At 49.0% G+C, this 21,828-nt stretch overlaps 1 protein-coding gene across 14 annotated transcripts in view; it reads right to left on the reverse strand.

Annotated features, from left to right (window-relative positions):
• NHEJ1 (non-homologous end joining factor 1) overlaps window positions 1-21,828 on the reverse strand; it is a 1,170,625-nt gene that overhangs the window by 973,556 nt on the left and 175,241 nt on the right. For all 14 annotated transcript variants that reach the window (XM_085650083.1, XM_085650079.1, XM_085650082.1 and 11 more), the window contains one exon: window positions 12,872-13,081. In XM_085650083.1, the coding sequence (XP_085506209.1) occupies window positions 12,872-13,081 (210 nt within the window). The remainder of the gene's footprint in view (window positions 1-12,871; window positions 13,082-21,828) is intronic.

Here is a 21,828-nt window from a genome sequence, read left to right on the forward strand (position 1 = left end):
CTCTGCTGCCCCCTCTGGCCGCTATCGGCACCGCACCCGCCACTGCAATTCGACCTGATCTCACCTGGTGGTGACCCTGCCAGCACGTCGCGCGCTGCAAGAGCGCTTGCAGTGTCTCTCTCACAGCAATACCCAACCTCCACCTTCAGGTTCTGGAGAGGAACTACCAGGCTCACCTGGGGAGCATAACCACACGCAGCTCCGGCCCCCACAGTGCCACGCAGCCTCACCTCGGGATCCTCTCCCTTCGTGGGCACAAGAACTGCTGCACGCCCCACGCCTGCGTGCCCCGGCTGTGGGACAGACCCAGCCACCTGTGGGGTGCATGCCCCATTGTGGCCCCAGCCGCCACCGCCTGCCACTCAGCTACCAGTGCTGTTACCGCCGCCGGGCGGTCGTGCCACCTTTCTCCTGCCATCAGCGCTCTGGTACCTCACAGGCGGTACAGCTTAGCTAGTCTGCACCCCAAGAGACTCTCGCAAAGGCACCGCCATGACCACCGTCCCACCCCTGGAGCCGTTTGCCGTCACAGGTCCGCCGCCCTCCCAAGCTGCGCGATGGAAGGAGTGGGTGGAACGGCTGGAGACATTCTTTGAAGCCGCAGAAATCAAAGAGCGACGACAGCAGTCCATGCTCCTCCACCTGGGTGGCGCAGACATCCATAAGATTGCAAAGACCGTCCATGAAGCCGGACACCCGAGGACCTAAGCCACGCTGCGGGATGCAATCGCGGCGCACTTCGAGCCATATGCCAACCCAGATTACAAATGATTCCTGCTCCGCCAAGCGAAACAGCTCCCGGAGGAGTCGGTCGACGTATTCTATGCCCGGCTCAAGGAGTTCGCAAGCACGTGCACCCTGCCTGATGAAGACGATGAGGTGCGAGCACAATTCATCCAAGGGTGTGCTTCCTCAAAACTGCGTGAGCGCGTCCTTGAAGAGCACAACATGCCAATGAAGGACATACTGACCCTAGGACGCTCCAAAGAACTGTCCAAGGCCAGGGCAGCCCATATGGAACTGAAAGCTCCGGCGGCCATCAAAGAGGAACCAGTCTGTGCTATTCAACCCAACCCACGAGGCCCAAGACCGAGACCCGGAAGACCATCAGCTCAAGGACCCGGACAGAGTCCTAAACCCAGTCTCTGTGGGTGGTGCGGAGGCCCACTCCCGCATGACGGCGCATGCCCAGCTCAAGGGAAGACGTGCAGTGCCTGTGGAAAAGTCAACCATTTTTCCAAAGTCTGCCGCTCAAGACCCACACGGCGGTCGCAAGGCCCAGCTCGACCAGTGCGCGCACTGGAGTCTGCACCTGGGGATTCGTCGAGCGGCGACATGGACGATGATGAAGCCGCCACGGTGCACGTGGTGCACATGCTGCATGCCCTCTCGGCGTCTCCGCAAGCCGCACCCATGTGCACGGTGAACGTGCAAGGGCATCCAGTAACGACGCTCATCGACACCGGCGCCACAATCAACCTCATGGCCATCGGTGCCTACAGGCTGCTACCCAACCCGCCGGCGCTCCGCAACACCAACGTCTAGGTATATGCGTTTGGAACCCACACCCCACTCCGAATGTGCAGAGTGTTCCAAGCAGATATCTCCCACAACGACTTCTGTCAGTCGGCCAAGGTCTACGTGTCCAGGGAAGGGTCAGGATTTCTCCTCGGCTGTCGCACGGCTCTAGAACTGCGTCTCATCCAGTTCGCTTTTGCGGTGCAAACGCATGGTCTGGACAAGCTGATTGCAGAGTTCGCACCCCTCTTCGACGGGATCGGGTGCCTCAAAGGCCCAGCAGTTTGTCTACATATGGACAAGACAGTAGCCCCGGTGGCCCTCAGGCACAGGAGGATTGCCTTTCACCTCCGGCCGAAAGTGGAATCAGAGCTCCGCATGTTGGAAGCTGCAGGGATCATTGAGCGGGTGACCGGCCCCACCCCCTGGGTGTCCCCCATCGTGGTCGCGAAGAAACCGAAGCAGCCGGACGCCGTCCGCATATGCATTGACATGCGAATCCTGAACCTCGCCATCAAACGGGAACGCCACTTGACGCCCACGGTGGATGACATCATAGGTGAGCTGGCAGGATCAAAATGGTTCTCGAAGATGGACCTCCGGTCGGGGTATCATCAGGTCCCGCTCCACCCAGACTCGCGTCCGATAGCGACTTTCTCCACTCACGCCGGCCTGTGGCGCTACAAACGCCTTAACTTCGGGATCACCAGCGCAGCCGAAGTGTTCCAAAATATAATCAAAACTGTCCTGCAAGGGCTAGAAGGGGTGCTCAACGTGAGCGACGATATCCTAGTTCACGCCCCCTCCCTAGAAGAACACCTCGTTCACCTCAAAGCAGTATTCACACGCCTGAAAGACCGCGGCCTAACGCTCCACAGGGAAAAGTGCGAATTCCTACGCAGGAACATACGTTTCTTTGGTTATCAATTTTCAGACAGAGGGATCGGGCCGGATCCCGCCAAATTCAAGGACGTTCAGGAAGAATCAGCCCCCACATCCGTGACCGGAGTCCGCAGCTTTCTGGGAATGGTCCCGTATTGTGGCTGGTTCATCAAAAACCTGTCCGATCTGACGGGCCCACTGAGAGAGCTCACCAAGACCACTGCCCACTGGACCTGGGGCCCGACACAGGAGCAAGCGTTCCAGCAGACCAAAGCTGCGCTGTCAGCCGACACAACCCTCGTATATTTTGATCCGCACCATGACTCCCAACTGGTCGTAGACGCTAGTCCCACTGGTCTAGGAGCCGTGTTGGCCCAACGGCAGAGCTGCAAGGGAATGGGCGCCAGTAGCCTACGCGAGTAGAACTCTAACACTCACTGAACAGTGCTACTCACAAATCGAAAGAGAGGCAATAGCTATTCTGTGGGGGTGCCGCCATTTCCACATCTATCTATACGGCCACCCATTCACGGTCATAACGGACCACAAGCCACTGATTCCGCTGTTTCAAGGATCATCATCCCGGCCCCCTCCACGAATTGAGAAGTGGATACTGCAGCTGCAAGAGTTCCAGCTGAAGGTGGAATACCGTCCCGGCACGCGGAAACCTGCAGACTTCTTGTCACGGCATGCCCGGCCAGTCACCCCCCCAGAAGACTACGTACGGATGGTGGTTGAGAGGTCCCGACCCCTCCCGATGTCACTGCAAGAAGTAATAGCGGCCACACAGGACGACGACTGCCTCCAAATGGCGATACAAGCAGTCGGCTCCGGGGACTGGCAGCTGCTCCAAAACCCATCACCCATGCGCATGGCAACGGCTCAGGCCACACTCAAGTCGCTACACCAGGTCCGTCACGAGCTGTCCGTGTCCGCGGAAGGATGTCTCCTGCTTGGCCCGCGGCTAGTCCTACCGGCGAGCCTCACCAGACAAGTGGCACTCCTGGCCCATTGCACGCATCAAGGGATAGTCAAGTCCAAGAACCGACTTCGGAGCAAGGTGTGGTTTCCAGGCCTCGACCACCAAATTGAGTCACTCATACAGCACTGCCCTGCATGTCTCGCCACGAGTCTTCCAAGCAGACCGGCACAGGTAGTCACTGAGGCAGGCCCCAGCAGCCCATGGGAGAGAGTCAGCGCGGACTTCGGCAGCCTTCCAGGCGGACGACACATGCTGGTGATTGTCGATGACTTCTCTAGGTACCCGGAGGTAGAGTTCATTTCCTCCACGTCCGCAGCGGAAGTTATCCCCAAATTCGAAAAAGTAATAGCCACTCACGGGCTGTTTGGAGACCTAAGGACGGACAACGGACCACCGTTCACCAGCATGAAGATCGCGTAGTACCTGACATCCCATAGGATAAAGCACCGCAAGATCACGCCTCGGTGGCCCCAGGCCAACGGCGAAGTAGAACGCCTAATGCGGACTTTGAACAAAACTATACAAATCGCGATGTCAGAGGGACTCAACCTAGAGCGGGCTGTGTATCAGTTCCTTCGCGAGTACCGGCTCACCCCTCACTGCACTACAGGTATATCGCCGAGCCGCCTGTGCTTTGGCCGAACCGTCACTGACACTATTCCCCACCACTCGACTTGGGAACAAACTGGGAACCCTCCGAACCTATCGGACCTCAGGCGAGCAAAGACTAGCGAAGCGGCGTCTCAGAGGAGGCGCGCCATAGAGAACCCCATCGCCACCGGCGACCAGGTCCTGGTGCAAGACCGACACCCCGGAGGAAAATTTCGGATGCCGTTCGAAAGGAGTCTTTGGACTGTCATTGCGATCAAGGGTACCATGGTAACCGCTCAGAGGGGTTCTGAGACGGTCACCCGAAATGTGTCATTCTTTAAAAAAGTCCCTCCAGCCGAAGAGTGCGCCCCAGCGGGCACTTCCGATCAGGGCGAGGTGCCCCAAAGAGGACCTGCAAGCCCGAGGAGCCGAAGGGCTGAACAGGGACAATCAAGCCCCACCGATCACTCGCCCCACCTACAGTCGTCATCGCCATCAGTCCAAGAATCGGAAGGAGAGCAGAGTGGAGGATCGGCCCACGGTCCGGCTGATCAGCCGTCAGACTCGCAGCTGCGGAACAGTCAAGGCCGGTACCACCTCCAGCCCTGCCCCAAGCTCTCCCAGAATTACAAGGACTATGTGACTAGTGGCTAGTCGGCGATCAGGTGTCGGATCGCAGCCTGGAAGAGCGGTGTGTGCCAACTCCCAAGTAAGACTGTTTCATTGTATTGAAACTCGACCGATAGCCAACGGTCAGGACTGGAAGTGAATGTTGATGATGTTTCATGGTTATCTCTTTGTTATTTGCTGGTGGGGGAGGAATGTAGTATCGCGAGAGGCGATGGGACAGCACACGCCTCTCGCCACGATAGGGGGAAGGAAAGTAAAGTAGCAAACACCCCTAGAATAACGATTGTTAAAGTAGGCTCGACGGAGGTCGAGACCACGTGAGCGAGATAATAAAGTGCACAGGGCTCTGGGCGGGAGTTAGTACCTAGCTACTCACTATTCCTACAACTGTGTACTGTGTGGTCCTTTGTGGTATTGCCCCAAACACCTGCAACTTTACACATGGCACAGAGGACTCAGCCTTGGAGCCTACAGGAGGGCAGGATCTGTTGCATCGTTTGAATCGGTTTGTTGATTAAACACAGCATGAGGGTCGTAGGCCCCTGGAATACAAAACCCCATGTCCCCACAGGGACGTAAACTCCAAAAGAATGAACAGTACAAGTGCGCATGTGCGCCCCAGGACGCGTCACTGCTTCCGGTTTGTAGGCACTTCTGTTCGAAATGATCAGTCCTTCTCTGCACTCTGAGAACTGAATATACAGACACCCTCTGGACCAGTGCTTTAAATGGGCCGGTACTCACCGGTACTAAGTACCGGCACTTCTTATTTTTATCACCCTGAGTACCGGCACTTCTCTACGGACGTGGAGAGTGCCGGTACTCATGGAGGGTAGGCACATTGGCAACTAGTGGTAGTAGACTGTCTCTTTGTTCGGCCAAATCATTTTTGAGCTGAGCCCCTGCTGAACTATTCAGCGTGGGCTCATTTGCATGATATCTGGGAGTTCGCCCTCATGCTGTGTTGCAAGAAATGAGGCAGCCCAGTGAGAGCACAATGAAGAAAGCCATAGGAGGTTAAAAGGGCTTTAATCCCACCTGATTCTTTTGTGTGAATGTCTGCTTATGTGTGTCTGTTTGCCTGCTTGTGTGTGCGTGTTTTTGTGAGAGAAATATTGTTAATGTTAATGTTATATGATATTTGTTAAGCGCTCGTACGCCCGGAGGCTTCATGGCGCTGTAGGAAGGAACAGGCGTGGCCATCGGTTGGTGGAGAAAAGGCAGCTTAGTGATGCGCCTGGGAGAAGAGCCAGGTCTTCAGAGAGTGTCTGAAGCTGAGGATGTTGTCACTAAGTTTCAGATGAAGAGGGAGAGAGTTCCAGAAGGCAGCTGCAAGATGGTCAAAGCAGCTGCCTCCGAGACGCTTCTTCTTATACGAGGGGATAGTCAGAAGGGCTTTATGAGCAGACCAGAGGTTGCGGGAGGGGCTGTATTTTTTAAATAGGTCTCTGATGAAAATGGGGCCAATGTCGTGTAAAGACTTGAAGAGGATACACCCAGCTTTGAAGGCCACGCGTTGCTCAACCGGGAGCCAATGCAGCTGTTTCAAGCCAGATCTGACTGATTGCCTTCTAGGGATGTTCAAGAGAAGTCTGGCTGCCTGGTTTTGAACCAGCTGGAGGCGTTTTAGCTCTCCAGTTTGGAGCCCGAGGTAAAGACTGTTGGAAAAGTCCAATCTGGACAAAACCAGGGAGATGACGATCTGAGTGAGGGCAGCTTGGGAGAAGAAGCGGGCGATTTTTTTTTATTTTCTTCAGCTGAAAAAAACTGGAGGAAACAACGGCTCCGACTTGTTTTTTCAGGGAGAGATCCTCACTAATGAAAATGCCAAGGCTCTCAACCGAGGATGATTTAGATGGGGGGGCACCCATGCAGGAGGGCCAGAAACTGGGGTTCCAGCTGAGGGTGCTCTGTCCAGGCAAGACCAGTTCGGTCTTGCCTGGGTTAAGTTTCAGGTGATTGCAGCTCATCCAACTCAAAATGTGGGACATGGTGTTTTGGAATTCTACCACAGAGTCCTTGGTGTTCAGAGGAAAGATGAGCTGCAAATCATCGGCGTAGTTGAAAATGGTGACCTTAGCGTGCCTGAGGGAGTACAAAAGAGGGCGTAGATACAAATTAAAAAGCAGGGGAGACAACGAGGAGCCTTGAGGTACTCCACAGATGGTGGGTATGGTGGGAGCTGTGAAGGAGCCCAATCTGACCGATTGAGTTCGGTCAGTGATAAATGAACGGATCCAGCTCAGCGCAGGGCCCCTGAGGCCTGCCTGTTCGACACGGTCGACCAGGATGGTATAGTCGACCGTGTCGAAGGCAGCAGAAAGATCTAAAAGTACCAGAGCTTGATGGATCCCTTCATCCGCATTCCGCCTCAGGGTATTCTGCACCGAGAGGATGACCGCCTCAGTAGAATGGCAAGGGCGGAAACCGGCCTGATTAGGTGCTAGATATTCCGAATTTTCGAGGAATGTGGAGATGCTGTCGCATACATGAGATTCCAAAAGTTTAGCGCAGTATGGCAGCAAAGATATAGGCCTGTAATTGAGTGGGTCTAATGGATTGGCTCCTGACATAAGGAAATGTTAAAATATCACCGTTTGACTTTTTTTGTATAATTAATTAACCTGATTTGTTTATAGAAAGACATTTCTCGTGTGTGCTGCAACTAGTATATAAAATTCACGTCTTGCCTTTAGCCCCGCCCCTAGCCCCGCCCACTCGCCACATTCAAATGAGTACCTGCGCTATTTTCTTCACATTTAAAGCACTGCTCTGGACCCTCCTCTTCTGCAGGCGAGCTTCAGCAAGGTATCAAGATATCAAATATCGTCCTTTTTTACTCCCTGTTCAGTGCGATCCTATCTCCAGGAAACTTCAACAAAACCTGTATTCAAGTGATGGAAAGCCATTTGTGGCCAGGAATAAATCACAGAAAATGATGAAATGCTGCCATCTACTGCTTCATTTAGGTAGAACAGAAGAATAATGTGGTCACAAGAAGGAACGATAGAAAACGCTCACAGGCGGAGGCGAAAAAGAAACAAGAACTCCAACAGCAAAAGTCTGGCTTATAACGGAAAGAGCCTCTCTGTGACTGTTCTCAATAAGTCATCATATAGTCACTCAGACGCTCATACTTTCACTCATCCATCCATTCATTTATCCACTAACATATTCATGTATTCACTCACTCTGCCAAACACAACAAAACACATACACACTCAAATAGGTGAGCCTTAGGGTACATGGGTATGCACGAGAGAGCCGCTGGAATCTGCATCTCAGAGCACTGCTTACATTCTCGGAGTATTCCTGAAAAGTAGAAAATGTAACCCAAAACGTAACGCTTAGAGACTGGTACATTTGTTGGCTTTTCGCAGGGCACATTCGTATACGGGGATCGATGAACGCAAACAAGCCTGCCTGCTGCGTGAGGCGACACTGCCCCTTGCTGGCCAAACACAGAACTTCACGTGACCGAAACTTCAACTGCACACGTTCCCTAGAAGACTGCTGCACGCTGCTGCAGCAGGTGAGGTGGGAAAGATACATTATTCTCCCTGCAATATTAAACCTTTTCATAGCTTGAAAGAATGCAGGCCGTACTTCGCAAAGTCTTCTGCACGTGGGTCTTCGCATTAAAAACGGGGCGTTTAAGTCGCTTTTCTAATGTTCAAAAATAGTCAAAATTAACCTAGTTTTAAAGTCGCGAGCAATGATGTGAAAGTTAACTCAGAGTTTCATGGGCCTTCCTGGAGCAATGCATGCACACATTCAACCTTGGGGAAGCATACATACGGAAGGTGCTGGCACTGTACGGAGACCCAAGAGCACGCATAGTCATTAATGGATCACTCTCCGAACCATTCACCCTACTACGCGGAACTAGACATGGCTGCCCTCTGTCACCCTCACTATTACTGCTGGCCTTGGAACCCCTGATCAGGGACATCAAGACTAACAAAGAACTAAAGGGGATCAATATCAACGACGTGGAAATAAAACTAGCCGCCGACGCAGAGGACATTCTCATTGTGACAGAGCAACCTAAGACCTCCACTGAGGCCCGGACAGAAACCATAGAGTTATACTCAGGACACTCAGGGTAAACTCAACAGGGACAAATCAGAATGTAAACCCCTCAACATCCACACCACTAGGGACTCTCTAGGGGGGGGTTGGGCCTGGCCTGGCAAACAGGATTCATCAAATACCTAGGGATCCACTTCGGCAACAACCTCAGGACCACACTAGACCAAAATGAGAAGCTGTTGTTAGTAAAAACAAAAAAACTCTTGGAGTCCTGGTCTCCCAAATTTATAACCTGGTGGGGCAGAATAGAAACGATCAAGATGATGATCAGCCCAATGATCAATTACCTGCTGAGCATGCTACCACTTCTTACTGACGACTTCCATCGCAAAATGGATAACCTGATTAGTAAATTCATATTTAGAGGCAAAAAAGCGCGTACAAGTATCAAAAAACTAAGGCTAGATAAAAAACTGGGAGGGCTAAACCTAGCAGACTATAGAACCTTCCAAACCGCTTTCCTAGCAAAACAGGGGGCCGACTGGATGTCACCCCCTCACGGGTACATGCCGGTATGGCTACTAAGCGAGCGAGCCATCCTAAACAACCTCAATCCACTGCTACTGCTAATAAACACACACACGTCTCCAGCCCAATATACAAAAACACAAAAATTGCCCTACTCAACGTAGACAATAAAATGGAGAACAGTGTAAGGAACTCAAAATGGGAGTCTCTTTGGGTCAACAGCAAGATCAAATACAAAGGGAAATGCCAGTCCATAGACACATGGAAGGTGAAAGGAGTCTCATACCCGGCCCAGCTAGAGGAGGGGGGCCATCCCATCACGTTCACCACACTAAAAGATAGACATAAGCTACCAGACATCGAGTTCTACAATTTCCTAAAAATCAGAACTGCACTAACAAAAGCCAAACTATCACAACACAACCCATCAATTATCCAGTACATGGCGAAAATCAACAAAATAGGTCATCACGTATCGCACCTTTACAAACTTTGACGCCCAAGCTCCACCAAACTTAACGATAAGACATCTAACTACTGGGTAAAACAAGACAACACCTCACTAAGGGAGCAAGAGCTGGCTTTACTTTGGGCCTCCCCCTCACGTAATAAAATCTCCCCAGTACTATCCCAAACAAAATTTAGGCTACTCCACAAGACTTACTGAACACCGGCTTGACTAGCCACGCTAGGCCTCAGAGGAAAATGACCTATGCTGGAACTGCGGCAACGAAAAGGGGGACCTAGCACATCTCATCTTCTACTGCCCAAAAATCAAAACGTTTTCGGAAAAAATCTTTGGTTTCATTAGAAAGGCGCTGGGATGCACACTAAACCCAGAATTCTCTTCCCTCACCACCGCATTTATGACCGCAGGACTTGCTTCACAGCATGACAGGGATCTGCTAGACCTCCTACTGACTGCGGCAGTGAAAATAGTCCTGTCCAACTGGAAGGATACAGCTAAGTCGTCATACAAAGGCTGGATCAACGGGGTAACATACCTCAGAGGCGCAGATAGCACAGCACTGCAAAACTCACCCTGGAGGCCAGCTACTAGGGGGATGTGGAAATCACTTGACGAATATCTGGACTCCTATGAACCTCCGTAACACCACTTGGGAGGGACGGCTGTCCACAAAACAAAACGCTACAAACCCAGACTAGGCTCATCACTATAGAACACTTCTTATAACCTATCTTCACCCTTTCTTTTCTATTCTCTCTCTCTCTCTATCACCCTGTCCTTAATCTCCTAGCAAGTCAATGTAAAGGGGTGCAGCCAAACATGTATACCAATTACCTGTAGCTACGGCAACACCAACCACGTTTGGCTGGTACTTCGTAACGGAAAAGCTAATTAACCGGTCTGTAAAAATTAATAAAATACTTTGAAATAAAAAAATTAAAAAAAAGAAAGTTAACTTGCTAAAATTCGAGCATTTATTTCAAGCGCTATCTGGAGCTCCCGAGGAAGCGCTGTAAGTGTGCGGTGAAAAACAGCTCCAGGGCTCAAACACTGGAAAAGCAGGATAGCGCGCGAACTGAGGGAGTATACATGGGAAAAGCAGGAAAGAGTGTGAAGTGAGAGCGTAAACACGGGAAAAGCAGGAAAGCGTGCAAACTGAGGGAGTAAACACGGGAAAAGCAGGAAAGCATGTGAAAGGAGAAAACACGGGAAAAGCAGGAAAGTGCGCAAACTGAGGGAGTAAACATGGGTAAAGCAGGAAAGCACGCAAACTAAGGGACTAAACACGGGAAAAGCAGGAAAGCGCGCGAACTGAGGGAGTAAACACGGGTAAAGCAGGAAAGCACGCAAACTAAGGGACTAAACACGGGAAAAGCAGGAAAGCGTGTGAAGTGAGGGTGAAAACACGGGAAAAGCAGGAAAGCGTGCAAACTGAAGGAGTAAACGTGGGAAAAGCAGGAAAGCACACAAACGGAGGGAGTAAACACAAGAAATTCAGGAAAGCTCACGGACTGAGGGGTGGCAACAATCGGAATGAACCAGATTACTAGGCAGAAAATAGTGCGTGCTTGCACTACAGTGTGTAACTGGGACTGATCTCAGTTTGTGTCACTGCACTCTAGTGCCCCTGCTTGAGGTCAGACGAACATAAATGCTAACCTTTTAGAGCAGATAGGTGGGAGATTTTATAAAAAATAGTCGAGAGAATGTATTTTCCCACTGACTTACATTGAAGGAGAGGCAATCTGCCTGATCGTGTCTGTTGGCATGCTCGGTGACAGATAATCAGCATTTCATTTTTGTCAAAATAAAATGTCTAAGCCTATCAAATTCTCTAATCTCCCCTCCAAGAATTAAGGACAAAACGTTAACCTTTGATGTCAGGGGTATTCTTGGAGGTGGAGATTAGAGCGTGCCTGACAGATGTCAACATTTGATATTTTTGCAGTTCCACAAAACTTTGAATCAGGTTTTTGCATGCAGGAATCAGGAGGTGGGAGACTAGCCTTGAAATTGGAAGTCTCCCACCTGAATCGGGAGGGTTGGCATGTATGTACAAGTGAAAGGGTCTGACATGGGAGTAAAGAGACCCTCCTGCTTCGTCCTCTGGATCAGTACATACTCAGTAGGTCTATAAACATGATCAATCAGTAGCACTCCCTGTGTAAGGGGTGAGCAGTGAGCGAACATTCGCTCTCTCTTTACAATCCGGAAGCTAGAGTGGTAGAATGGATCCTGGGCACAGACGGAGTTTAAAGGTCGGCGGTAAAGCTGCAAAACTCACCGGGCGGCGGGGGCTGCTGTAAATGACCATATCTCCATAATCCCAGTCTCCAGTCACAGCATGAGACACATGCATACTTCCACAGCACAACCTCACCCGCCCCGGGTGCCATATACAAGTAGGCTCATCAGGGATATAGCTGGAGGGGGAGGGGGGTTATAACCCCCTAATAAATGTATTTTCTGGATAATAGTTGGGTACAGGTGCTCTCAGTTTGGTTCGGTGAGGTGTCTGTCAGAATTCACCAAGACATTTTACATACAGACCTTAGAAACATATACACACCCTCCAGCTCTCGGTTCTGAACGTTTTAAAAATGTTGATTATTTTACAAAATATTGTGATTTCTTTTCATTAGTACCCCTACCAATCCCGCATTCCTCTCCATTTTCACTGACCCTTAAGCCCCTCATGTGCCCTGCATGTGGTAGGTTTTTTAACATTATATTGTTGAAAAATCTGAAACTCACCCCCCTAATATTAATGACCAAGCTACACCCCTGAGGGTAATCATATGGGACCAAGGCATATAATGCATGTCCTGGGCTTTTCCTTCATAAACAAATGTATACTAAGAGTTGAAGACCACTTAACAACCCCCCCCCCCCCCCCCCACCTTCATGTGTGCAGAGCTGCTCCCTAAAGAACTGGCAGCCAGTAGAGTTAATATTCCTGTGCATCTGACCAACGGGACCAGACTGGCCTCCTAATTTCCTACTGTGGGTCAGGGCACCAGTCGGTGACTCCTTGGGGGCCGGGCAGCCGTGGAAGGGACACACTATCCCAGACAGAATTAGGCCATCTCAAGAAAGAGGAAAAGGAGGCTGCAGCTCCTGAAAATCACTGTCTTTGCTGAAAGACCGACCTTTCATTCTACGACCAGGGGCAGTCAGTGTCTCAAACACCAGGACAGAGTGTCTCAGGGGCAGCTGAGGTCACAATGTGCCAGACTTACCATTGCAACACTGGCCTCAATGCAGCGGAAATCCCAGTAGAAGGGCAGGCCAGAGAGCTCACTTTTCACACGGATGGAGAGCTTGCTGGGCATCTGCTCACAGGTGAAGGAGGCGGACTCGGTCTCTGATCCGTCTAGTAGAGGGTACATCAGCTCCGATAAGTGCTTCAGGAAGGAGGAGACGGGGGCCTTGAGGCGCTTGTTCAGTTCCTGCAGAGAGAGGAGAGGAGACATTGAGAACTTTGAACAACTCAGTGGAAAGTTTACAAGTTTTAAGGAATAAAAGGAGCAGGAAGAGCCATACCAGCCAACAGACCAAGCCCGTGGCCAAAAGTATATTTTCAGGGGGCATGGCCCGCAGCTATGATCAAACATTAATGCTGTACTCTATGGGTGCATTCTTTCACAAATACTTAATAATTAAATATCGATCCCCAGAATCTCGTGGGACAAAATATTTAAGGTAAGTGCATATAGGAAGTGTAGATTTACTATTGCTCTACATCTTCATACCATGAAGATATATGCATATCGTGTAGGTACCTACATGTGGAGTAAGGTATAGAAAATGTGTATCTTTTTACCGGTCGATATTGTATTGCATATTCGGTCATCGATATTCTGCGTCATCGGTATGCTGGTTTTGGTATTCAGGGTCCACACTACGATTCCATGTGAAGGAATGCATAGATTTTTTAAGGTAAACAGTAAAGCAAAGCAAACACGAGGAGATGATGGACGGAGCACTGAAACATTTCAGACACTCACCCCCAGTCACAGATCGGGGCTGAACCCATCATCATTCTTTAGCTCACTTCGCCACCTCAGTTCAGACCCAGCTACATGCAAATCAGTCTTGACCCTGTGCCTCATGGGAACAGTCCAGTGCCTCATGGGAACAGTCCAGCCCGAACTGACAAGCCAGGTCTTCCCTTGGACCGGAAACAAGCATCCTTGGACCGGTTTCGGGGTAACACCCCTCATCAGCCAGGCTAGCTTGACTCCAGTGGCAAAGTGAGCAAGGAACCCAAGTCTTGGCATACCCTGCCAACGTAGGGCGAACAAAGCAAACACAAGGAGATGATGGAAGGAGCGCTGAAACTTTTCATACACTCACGCCCAGTTAAAGATCTGGGTTGAATCCATCATCATTCTTTAGCTCACTTCGCCACCTCAGTTCAGACCCAGCTACATGCAAATCAGTCTTGACCCTGTGCATCATGGGAACAGTCCAGCCCGAACTGCCAAGCCATGTATTCCCTGGACCGGAAACAAGCATCCTGGAACCGGCTTTGGGGTAACACCCCTCATCAGCCAGGCACGTTTGAATACAAGAGCAAAGTAAGCAAGGGACCCACGTCTGGGCATACCCTGCCAACTTAGAGCAAACAAAGAAAACACAAGATGATGGACGGAGCACTGAAACTTTTCAGACACTCACCCCAAGTCACAGATCTGGGCTGCACCCTTCATCATTCTTTTGCTCACCACGCCATTCCGGTTTGGATCCAGTCATATGCAAATTAGTCTTGACCCTGTTCCTCATAGGAACAGTTCAGCCCGAACTGCCAAGCCAGGTCTTCCCTTGACCGGAAACAAACATCCTAGGACCAGTTTCACAGTAAAGCACACTCAATCAACTTTCCACAATCCAAAAGCAGAGGGGTGTTAGTTGTAAAGTAGGCTGACTCGCAACTTTGTGCGTTTTCTAAACTGTTGGGTTTGTAAAAAGCAAAGCTTGTGAATTTTTTTTTCTTTCTTTAATATAGCTGGCCTCAGTATGGAGCTCTCCCTCCCACATCTCATAAGTCAGGGGGAGGATGTCCAGCCACCACACACCACAATTGTTTTGCTGGAAGAAGTCCTACATGGCACACATTGCATAAGGAAATCCTCACACCTGAAAGGCCCGAAAGTATAAACCTTACCTCATGTAAACATAGGAAACTTCATCTGCTTCATTAACCCCTTCTGTGCCTCGCCCTTTCCCCCTCCTGTGCCGGGCGTTGCACACGCGGGTGGGGTTCATGACGAGATAGTCTCGTCATGGGCACAGCGCGACCGTGCTCCATGACGAGACTATCTCGTCATGGGCACAGAAGAGGTTAAGTGTGGAGCTTCCCAACTCCACCCAACTTTGTAAGAGAAGTTTTAATAGATCATCCCACTAACTTAAAATAACCTTACAGAGAGCTTGGAGCTTATTCATCAGGATTAGCTCAGTGTTTTAAACATTTTCAGTCTGCAATAATGGTGAAAACGAAATAGAATGAAAAGGTCATTTTACCGGGGAGGTTGGGAAGGCCCCACAATGAATTTCACTGTAAGATTGTGACTAAAGATGGATATTTCAATTAGATTTGGTCAACACCAGTCAAAACTGCATGGACTTGAAGTAGGCTCCAACACTGAGAAAACCCCTCGTAGTTACAGGCATGTTGTGCAAAAGGTGCTGTACAACAGGAGGCCACTGCTAGACATCCACAAGCAAAACAGCAAGGCTTGGTAAAGTATAGGCGATTGTGTAGGCCTGCGATGGGTCTATTTGAGGCCTGTGACCTGGCCAGGGATACTAGTACCATCTCCAGTTAGGAGAGCCGTAGAAGGGCATGTAGCAGCGCAGTCTTTAAGGCTTTGATTGGTGGTTAGACAGTTTGCACCTATGATCCTGCTCTGTGATAGTATCTCTCGTTGCTGCAGCTTGCATGGTACCTCATTTGGATGCTACAGAGTCCACCACGTCTGGAATTAAGGACATTCTCTACTCTTTAACATGCAGTAGACTCCTCGTATTAATCATCAAGGTGGCACCCGCTATGTGGCTAACATTGTTTGGACAAGCATGCACTTTGAGTGGTGAACGCAGAAAGCATAGCCGGTCTGCCAGATGTACTAGAAATGGGAAAGCATTATGTGTAGTGGGACTGTTTTGTGTTATTACAGGTGCGGATAAAAGTCAAGCTTCATGTTTTGAAACAGTTAAGCGATTGCCATATTTAAATGTTCATTAGAAAGCAGAATCAACTCCTTAATAGAACATGGACTTCTCGGCAAGCAAGTTGTACTGTCGAGCAACAATACCAGTAAATGTAGACAGGGCAGATATGCATTAAAATAGAAGGCGTCAGTACTTCTCACCAAGAGTATGAATTAACAAATACAGGGGGGAGGACGGGGGGGGGGGAATGCTAAGTAATTTGCAAAAAAACACTGTGGATCAAGTAACAATGGTTAGACCTTATAAGGACTTTAAATGCCACTTTGTAAGGTGATTTTGTGATCTTACATTAAGATACCTTTTAGAAAACAAAGAGCACAATTGTTCATTGAAATCACTTTGGGCCAAATGTATTGGCAAAAACATGATAGACTATCAATTCCACTTAAAATTTCAACTCACCTTTTTCTCTATGTGTATCTAGTGCTCATTTTGCTCCTTTAGGCTCTCTTACTTTCTCTATTCTCTTCCCAACTCCTAATCTCTCTCCCCACTGCCTCTCACAACCTTTTCCCCCACTACCCCTTTCTGTGTGCTGCCACATCTATCTTCCAATTCCCGTCTCTCCTGCTCTCCCTCTTTTTGACTTTATTTACTCTCCTTTCTCTCAATCTTCTCTGCTCTTCTAGAATCTTTTCTATCTTCTCTTCTATCTTTTCTGTGCTTCTCAATATGTTTTATTCTCTTTCTAGCCTTCTGCTCCATAGCCCATGCATGGCAACTTAAACATTTTCATGGATGTGCATGGCCATTAGTAGTACCTGCCACCTTTCTATGACCACTGTGATTTTCGCTGTTCTCCACAAACCATCCTGTGGGCCTCCTAGAACTGTAGAAGTTCCCTGCAGCCATGGAACAAAGAAGTTAGAGCAATGTGGTCATCACATCCCTGCAGCTGGTTATCAGTTTTTATTGGATATAACCTCAGGCTGCATGGATTTGCTGGGTTTTAACTGATTTATGGCAAACAAAGACCGGTTGACCTCCACCACCCTACCTTCACAGTGCGTTGGACTTCAACAATTCGTCCATAGCACTGGAAAAGAAAATGAAACTCCAGAAACATTTTCTTTTCCAAAATCAAAGTCAGGATGAGAGGGAAATACTTCCCATGAGTCCCAAGTGTGATTTTTTTATTTTGCTGTATTGTGCAGCATGCCCTGATGTTACACAGCAAAATAAAAGTGTAAGCAGGCTGCACATATGGAGTCTGTGGGGATCCACATCTGTCCTACCAAACACTGTTCCTTAACTTGTCCCACCAACAATAGTACTTCATTTGTGTGATTCAGCTATTGCCTGTGAAAGGAAAGGCTCCCCAAGCCCTCAAGACACAAGGAAACATCAAGATTCTGCCTTGCAAATCGACCCATTCTGGCAATATGGGCAGCTACAGTATTTATGCCAGGGCTCGGTCAGCACCCAGGAAAAGCCTGCTAGGCCATGACATTTCAGAAAACCAGCCAAATACTGTAGTCTGGGGAGGCTTGGCCTGCATGGATCCCAATACCTTTTCTTCCCCAGAATGCCCTGCAAACACCAAACTTCGGATTAATCACAGCTTGTCCTTATATTTCTGTGAAGGAAAATTCCATAAATCGGTAAGGATCCATTAGATTCTTACCATCCAGCATTTCCACACTTCTCCCTATGAAAACACTACCCCAAATGTTCACCTAGTTTTATGCATTTAGTACATCGAGTGCATGGGGCCTCAAAACAGAATTGTATTTGCTACGACCATAAATTAGATAAAGATAAAGCAGAGCTTCAAATGAGTCAATACATTTAAAAAAGCAGATTCACACTACATAGAACATTAATTACAATATATAAAAATCAGAAAATGTTCGCCGACGTTCTGCGGAGATGTCTAGAGAGATCAATTATAATTGAAATAGCAAGGAGGTAAGGAGCTCAACTTTTCGCCTAATCTCCCCCACACTTGAAATACACAGGCCCAAAGGCCAGGGGCAGCCCTATATGGAGCTGAACTGTGGGGCATGGAGAATACAAAACAGATAGAGGTAGCGGAAAATACATTTTTAAGGGCAATCCTCAGTATTCCAATAAACACACCAATATTACCACTACGCCTCGATAAAGGGATCAAATCCATTTCACATTTTGCCGTTCTCAAAGCATTGATGTTTTGGGATAGAATTTGGATTAATAATACGGAGATCCCTGTAAAAGAAGCAGTAGAGGAATTAATAACCCTCCAAAGTCAGAAAGGCGAATTGCCCTGGTTTAATAGGGTCAGGAAGTGGTTGTATAGGTCGGGCTTGGGTAAGTTGTGGGAGGCCCCTAGTTCTATTATAAAAAGAATTACCCCTCTGCTAAAGAAGACATATTGGGATTTTATAAATTGCTTCTGTAACAATACTGTGCTCTCCATGCCACTGGAATCAAGCTATCCTGGCTGAAGCGGGATGAAACCCCGAAACCGGTCCTAGGATGCTTGGTTCCAGTCCAGGGAGGACCTGGCTTGGCAGTTCGGGCTGGACTGTTCCCATGAGGCACAGGGTCAAGACTGATTTGCATATGGCTGGGTCCAAACTGGAATGGCATGGTGAGCAAACAAACGATGGATTTAGGCCCAGATCTCTGTAATGGGGTGAATGTATGACATTGTTCTGCATTCTGTCCATCAACTGTTGTTTTTGCATTTGTCACCCCGTGTGGGAAGTGTATGCCCAGACGTGGGTCCCGTGCTCTCCATGCCACTGGAATCAAGGTATCCTGGCTGAAGAGGTGTGAAACACCGAAACCGGTCCTTGGATGCTTGTTTCCAGTCCAGGGAGGACCTGGCTTGGCAGTTCGGGCTGAACTGTTCCCATGGGTCACAGGGTCAAGACTGATTTGCATATGGCTGGGTTCAAACTGGAATGGCATGATATGCAAAAAAACGATGGATTTAGGCCCAGATCTCTGTACTGGGGTGAATGTATGACATTGTTCTACATTCTGTCCATCAACTGTTGTTTTTGCACTTTAACCCTGCAATTTTTAAATGTTAAAAGCTGTTTTAACTTCGACATGTATATGGACGAAATTGAACCACCCCAGGCACGAGCACTTTATATTCAATTTAGGCTAGGGACTCTTCAATTAAATGCCTGGAAAAATAGCTGGACAAATGCAATAATCTCTCCCGTGTGCCCATCTTGTCAGATTGCCCAAGAGTCCATAGAGCATTTTATTTTCATGTTCCCTGCGTATGGAAGCATAAGGAAAACTTGGATTATTCCAGCTTGACGACTGCTTTCCTTCTCACACCCCTCCGAAGCGCTACGTATATTCCGGTTAGACACAACAAAGTGGATTCCAAAGGAAATGATGGACGGAGTGTTGAACATTGCAAGCACTCACCCCCAGTCAACTGATCTGGGTTTAATCCATCACCGTTCTTTAGCCCACTCTGCCACCCCAGTTCAGACATGGCCATATGCAAATCAGTCTGACCCTGTGCCTCATGGGAACAGTCCAGCCCGAACTGCCAAGCCATGTCTTCCCTGGACCGAAAACAAGCTTCCTAGGACCGGTTTCTGGCATTTCAGCCGTCTTCAGCCAGGCTTGCTTGAATCCAGTGGCAAAGTGAGCAAGGGACTCACATCTGAGCATACCCTGCCAACTTATGGCGAACAAAGCAAAAACCAAAGGAAATGATGGACGGAGTGTTGAACATTGCAAGCACTCGCCCCCAGTCAACTGATCTGGGTTTAATCCATCACCGTTCTTTAGCCCACTCTGCCACCCCAGTTCAGACATGGCCATATGCAAATCAGTCTGACCCTGTGCCTCATGGGAACAGTCCAACCCGAACAAAGTGGATTGTCATTCCAAAACCTAGATACCGGTTATATGCCTGGTGGCAGAGATCGAAAGCCTTGTCGCAATACGTGCTGGGGTCAGACTGATTTTAATACATGTGTCATATATTTGTATCACTATTTTTTAGAATAGTAAAAATGTAATTTTTATGACTGACAGTTGATCTACAGTAAGGTTTTAATACATTACTTTAAGAAACGTTCTTAAATGTATCATGTGAGAATGTGTGTATTTGTGATTTTATGCTGGTTATGATCATGCTATTGGTCGATCAATAAAGTAATAATATTCCAAATTCTTTCAGACTCGGGTGCAGGGTTTATAGTTTACAGAATATTTGGTTCAAGGAGATGAAACATCAGCATGTGGAGCCTGGCAGGGTTATCTAGATATTAATCTTTTTTTGAAAGATAGATAGCCGGTCATAGCAGCTCATGGTGACATAGCAGGCTGTCAAGGACCACGACCACTGGGAAAGGGGGAAGAAATTCCACTGTGCATGTACTCATGCAATATTTGGCAGGTACTGACGTGTTTGAAAATGTAAAAATAAACAACAGCATAGGGACTAATTTAGCTGAACCTTGAAAAAGTACCAAAGGGAGAAAACGTGGCGGCTGTCTATGAACTTACTAAATGGATTGTGGTACGTTGGAATTATAAGAAACCTTTTAGAAACCAGAAGATTAAAAGATTTAAAATTCAAATGACATTCTGATGGACAGTGTTATATTATGGAACAAATTAACTATATTTGAGATTAATATGATGTACTGAGTGCATGTTATTTCTGATATATACCATATATACCATATGTGAAAGGGGAGAAGGGAGATTCGCTAAGGCCCATTGAATTCTTGGCAAACCCTCAGCAGCGACTGTGAACGGGCGTTGAGACCACCTTTCACATCAGCTCCTCACACACAACGCTGCGGCATCCCTTCAGGGATCCATCATATCTCCTATTTTTCAGCATCTACCAAAGTCTCCTATCAAACCTGATTAAATCTTCCAACCTCACCTGTTACAACTATGCAGGTGACAACCAAATCATTTTAAAAATGGATGGTCGGGAAGAAATCTACAATTTAAAACTTGATGACGGCCTTCAATCAATCAATCAAAGGCATTTATAGCGCGCACTACTCACCCAGAGGGTCTCAAGGCGCTTGGGGGGGACGGGGGTCCGCTACTGCTCGAACAGCCAGGTCTTGAGCTTCTTCCTGAAGGAGAGGTGGTCTTGGGTCAGGCGTAGGTCGGGAGGGAGGGAGTTCCAGGTCTTGGCGGCCAGGTCGGAGAAGGACCTTCCTCCTGTTGTCGCTCTTCGGATGCGGGGGACGGCGGCGAGGGCTTGACTGGTCGATCGGAGATGGCGTTTGGGAGCGTAGAAGTTGAGGCGGCTGTTGAGGTAACTCGGGCCTTGGTTGTGTAGGGCTTTGTGTGCATGGGTGAGGAGCCGGAAGGTAATTCTCTTGTTGACCGGGAGCCAGTGCAGGTCTCTCAGGTGTCTGGAGATGTGGCTGTGTCTGGGGATGTCGAGGATGAGTCTCGCTGAGGCGTTCTGGATCCGCTGGAGTCTCTTCTGGAGCTTGGCGGTGGTTCCGGCGTAGAGGGTGTTGCCGTAGTCCAGACGGCTGGTGACGAGGGCCTGGGTGACCGTCTTCCTGGTCTCGGTGGGGATCCACCGGAAGATCTTACGTAGCATGCGCAGGATGTTGAAACAAGACGAGGAGACGGCGTTGACTTGTCTGGTCATGGAGAGGTAGGAGTCCAGGATGAAGCCCAGGTTGCGTGCGTGGTCTGTCGGTTTGGGTGCGGTGCCCAGGGTGGGGGGCCACCAGGAGTTGTCCCAGGCAGAGGGCGAGGAGCCAAGGATGAGGACTTACGTCTTGTCTGAGTTCAGTTTCAAGCGGCTGGTCGTCATCCATTCGGCTACGTCTTTCATCCCTTGGTGTAGGTTGGCTCTGGCGGTGGCGGGATCGTTGGTGAGGGAGAGGATCAGCTGTGTGTCGTCGGCGTAGGAGATGATGTTGAGGTTGTGTTGGCGTGCGATGGCCGCAAGGGGGCTCATGTAGACATTGAAGAGGGTGGGGCTGAGCGAGGAGCCTTGGGGAACGCCGCAGAT

This window comes from Triturus cristatus, chromosome 3_2 (genome assembly GCF_964204655.1).
Source record: "Triturus cristatus chromosome 3_2, aTriCri1.1, whole genome shotgun sequence".
Lineage (NCBI taxonomy): Eukaryota > Metazoa > Chordata > Amphibia > Caudata > Salamandridae > Triturus > Triturus cristatus.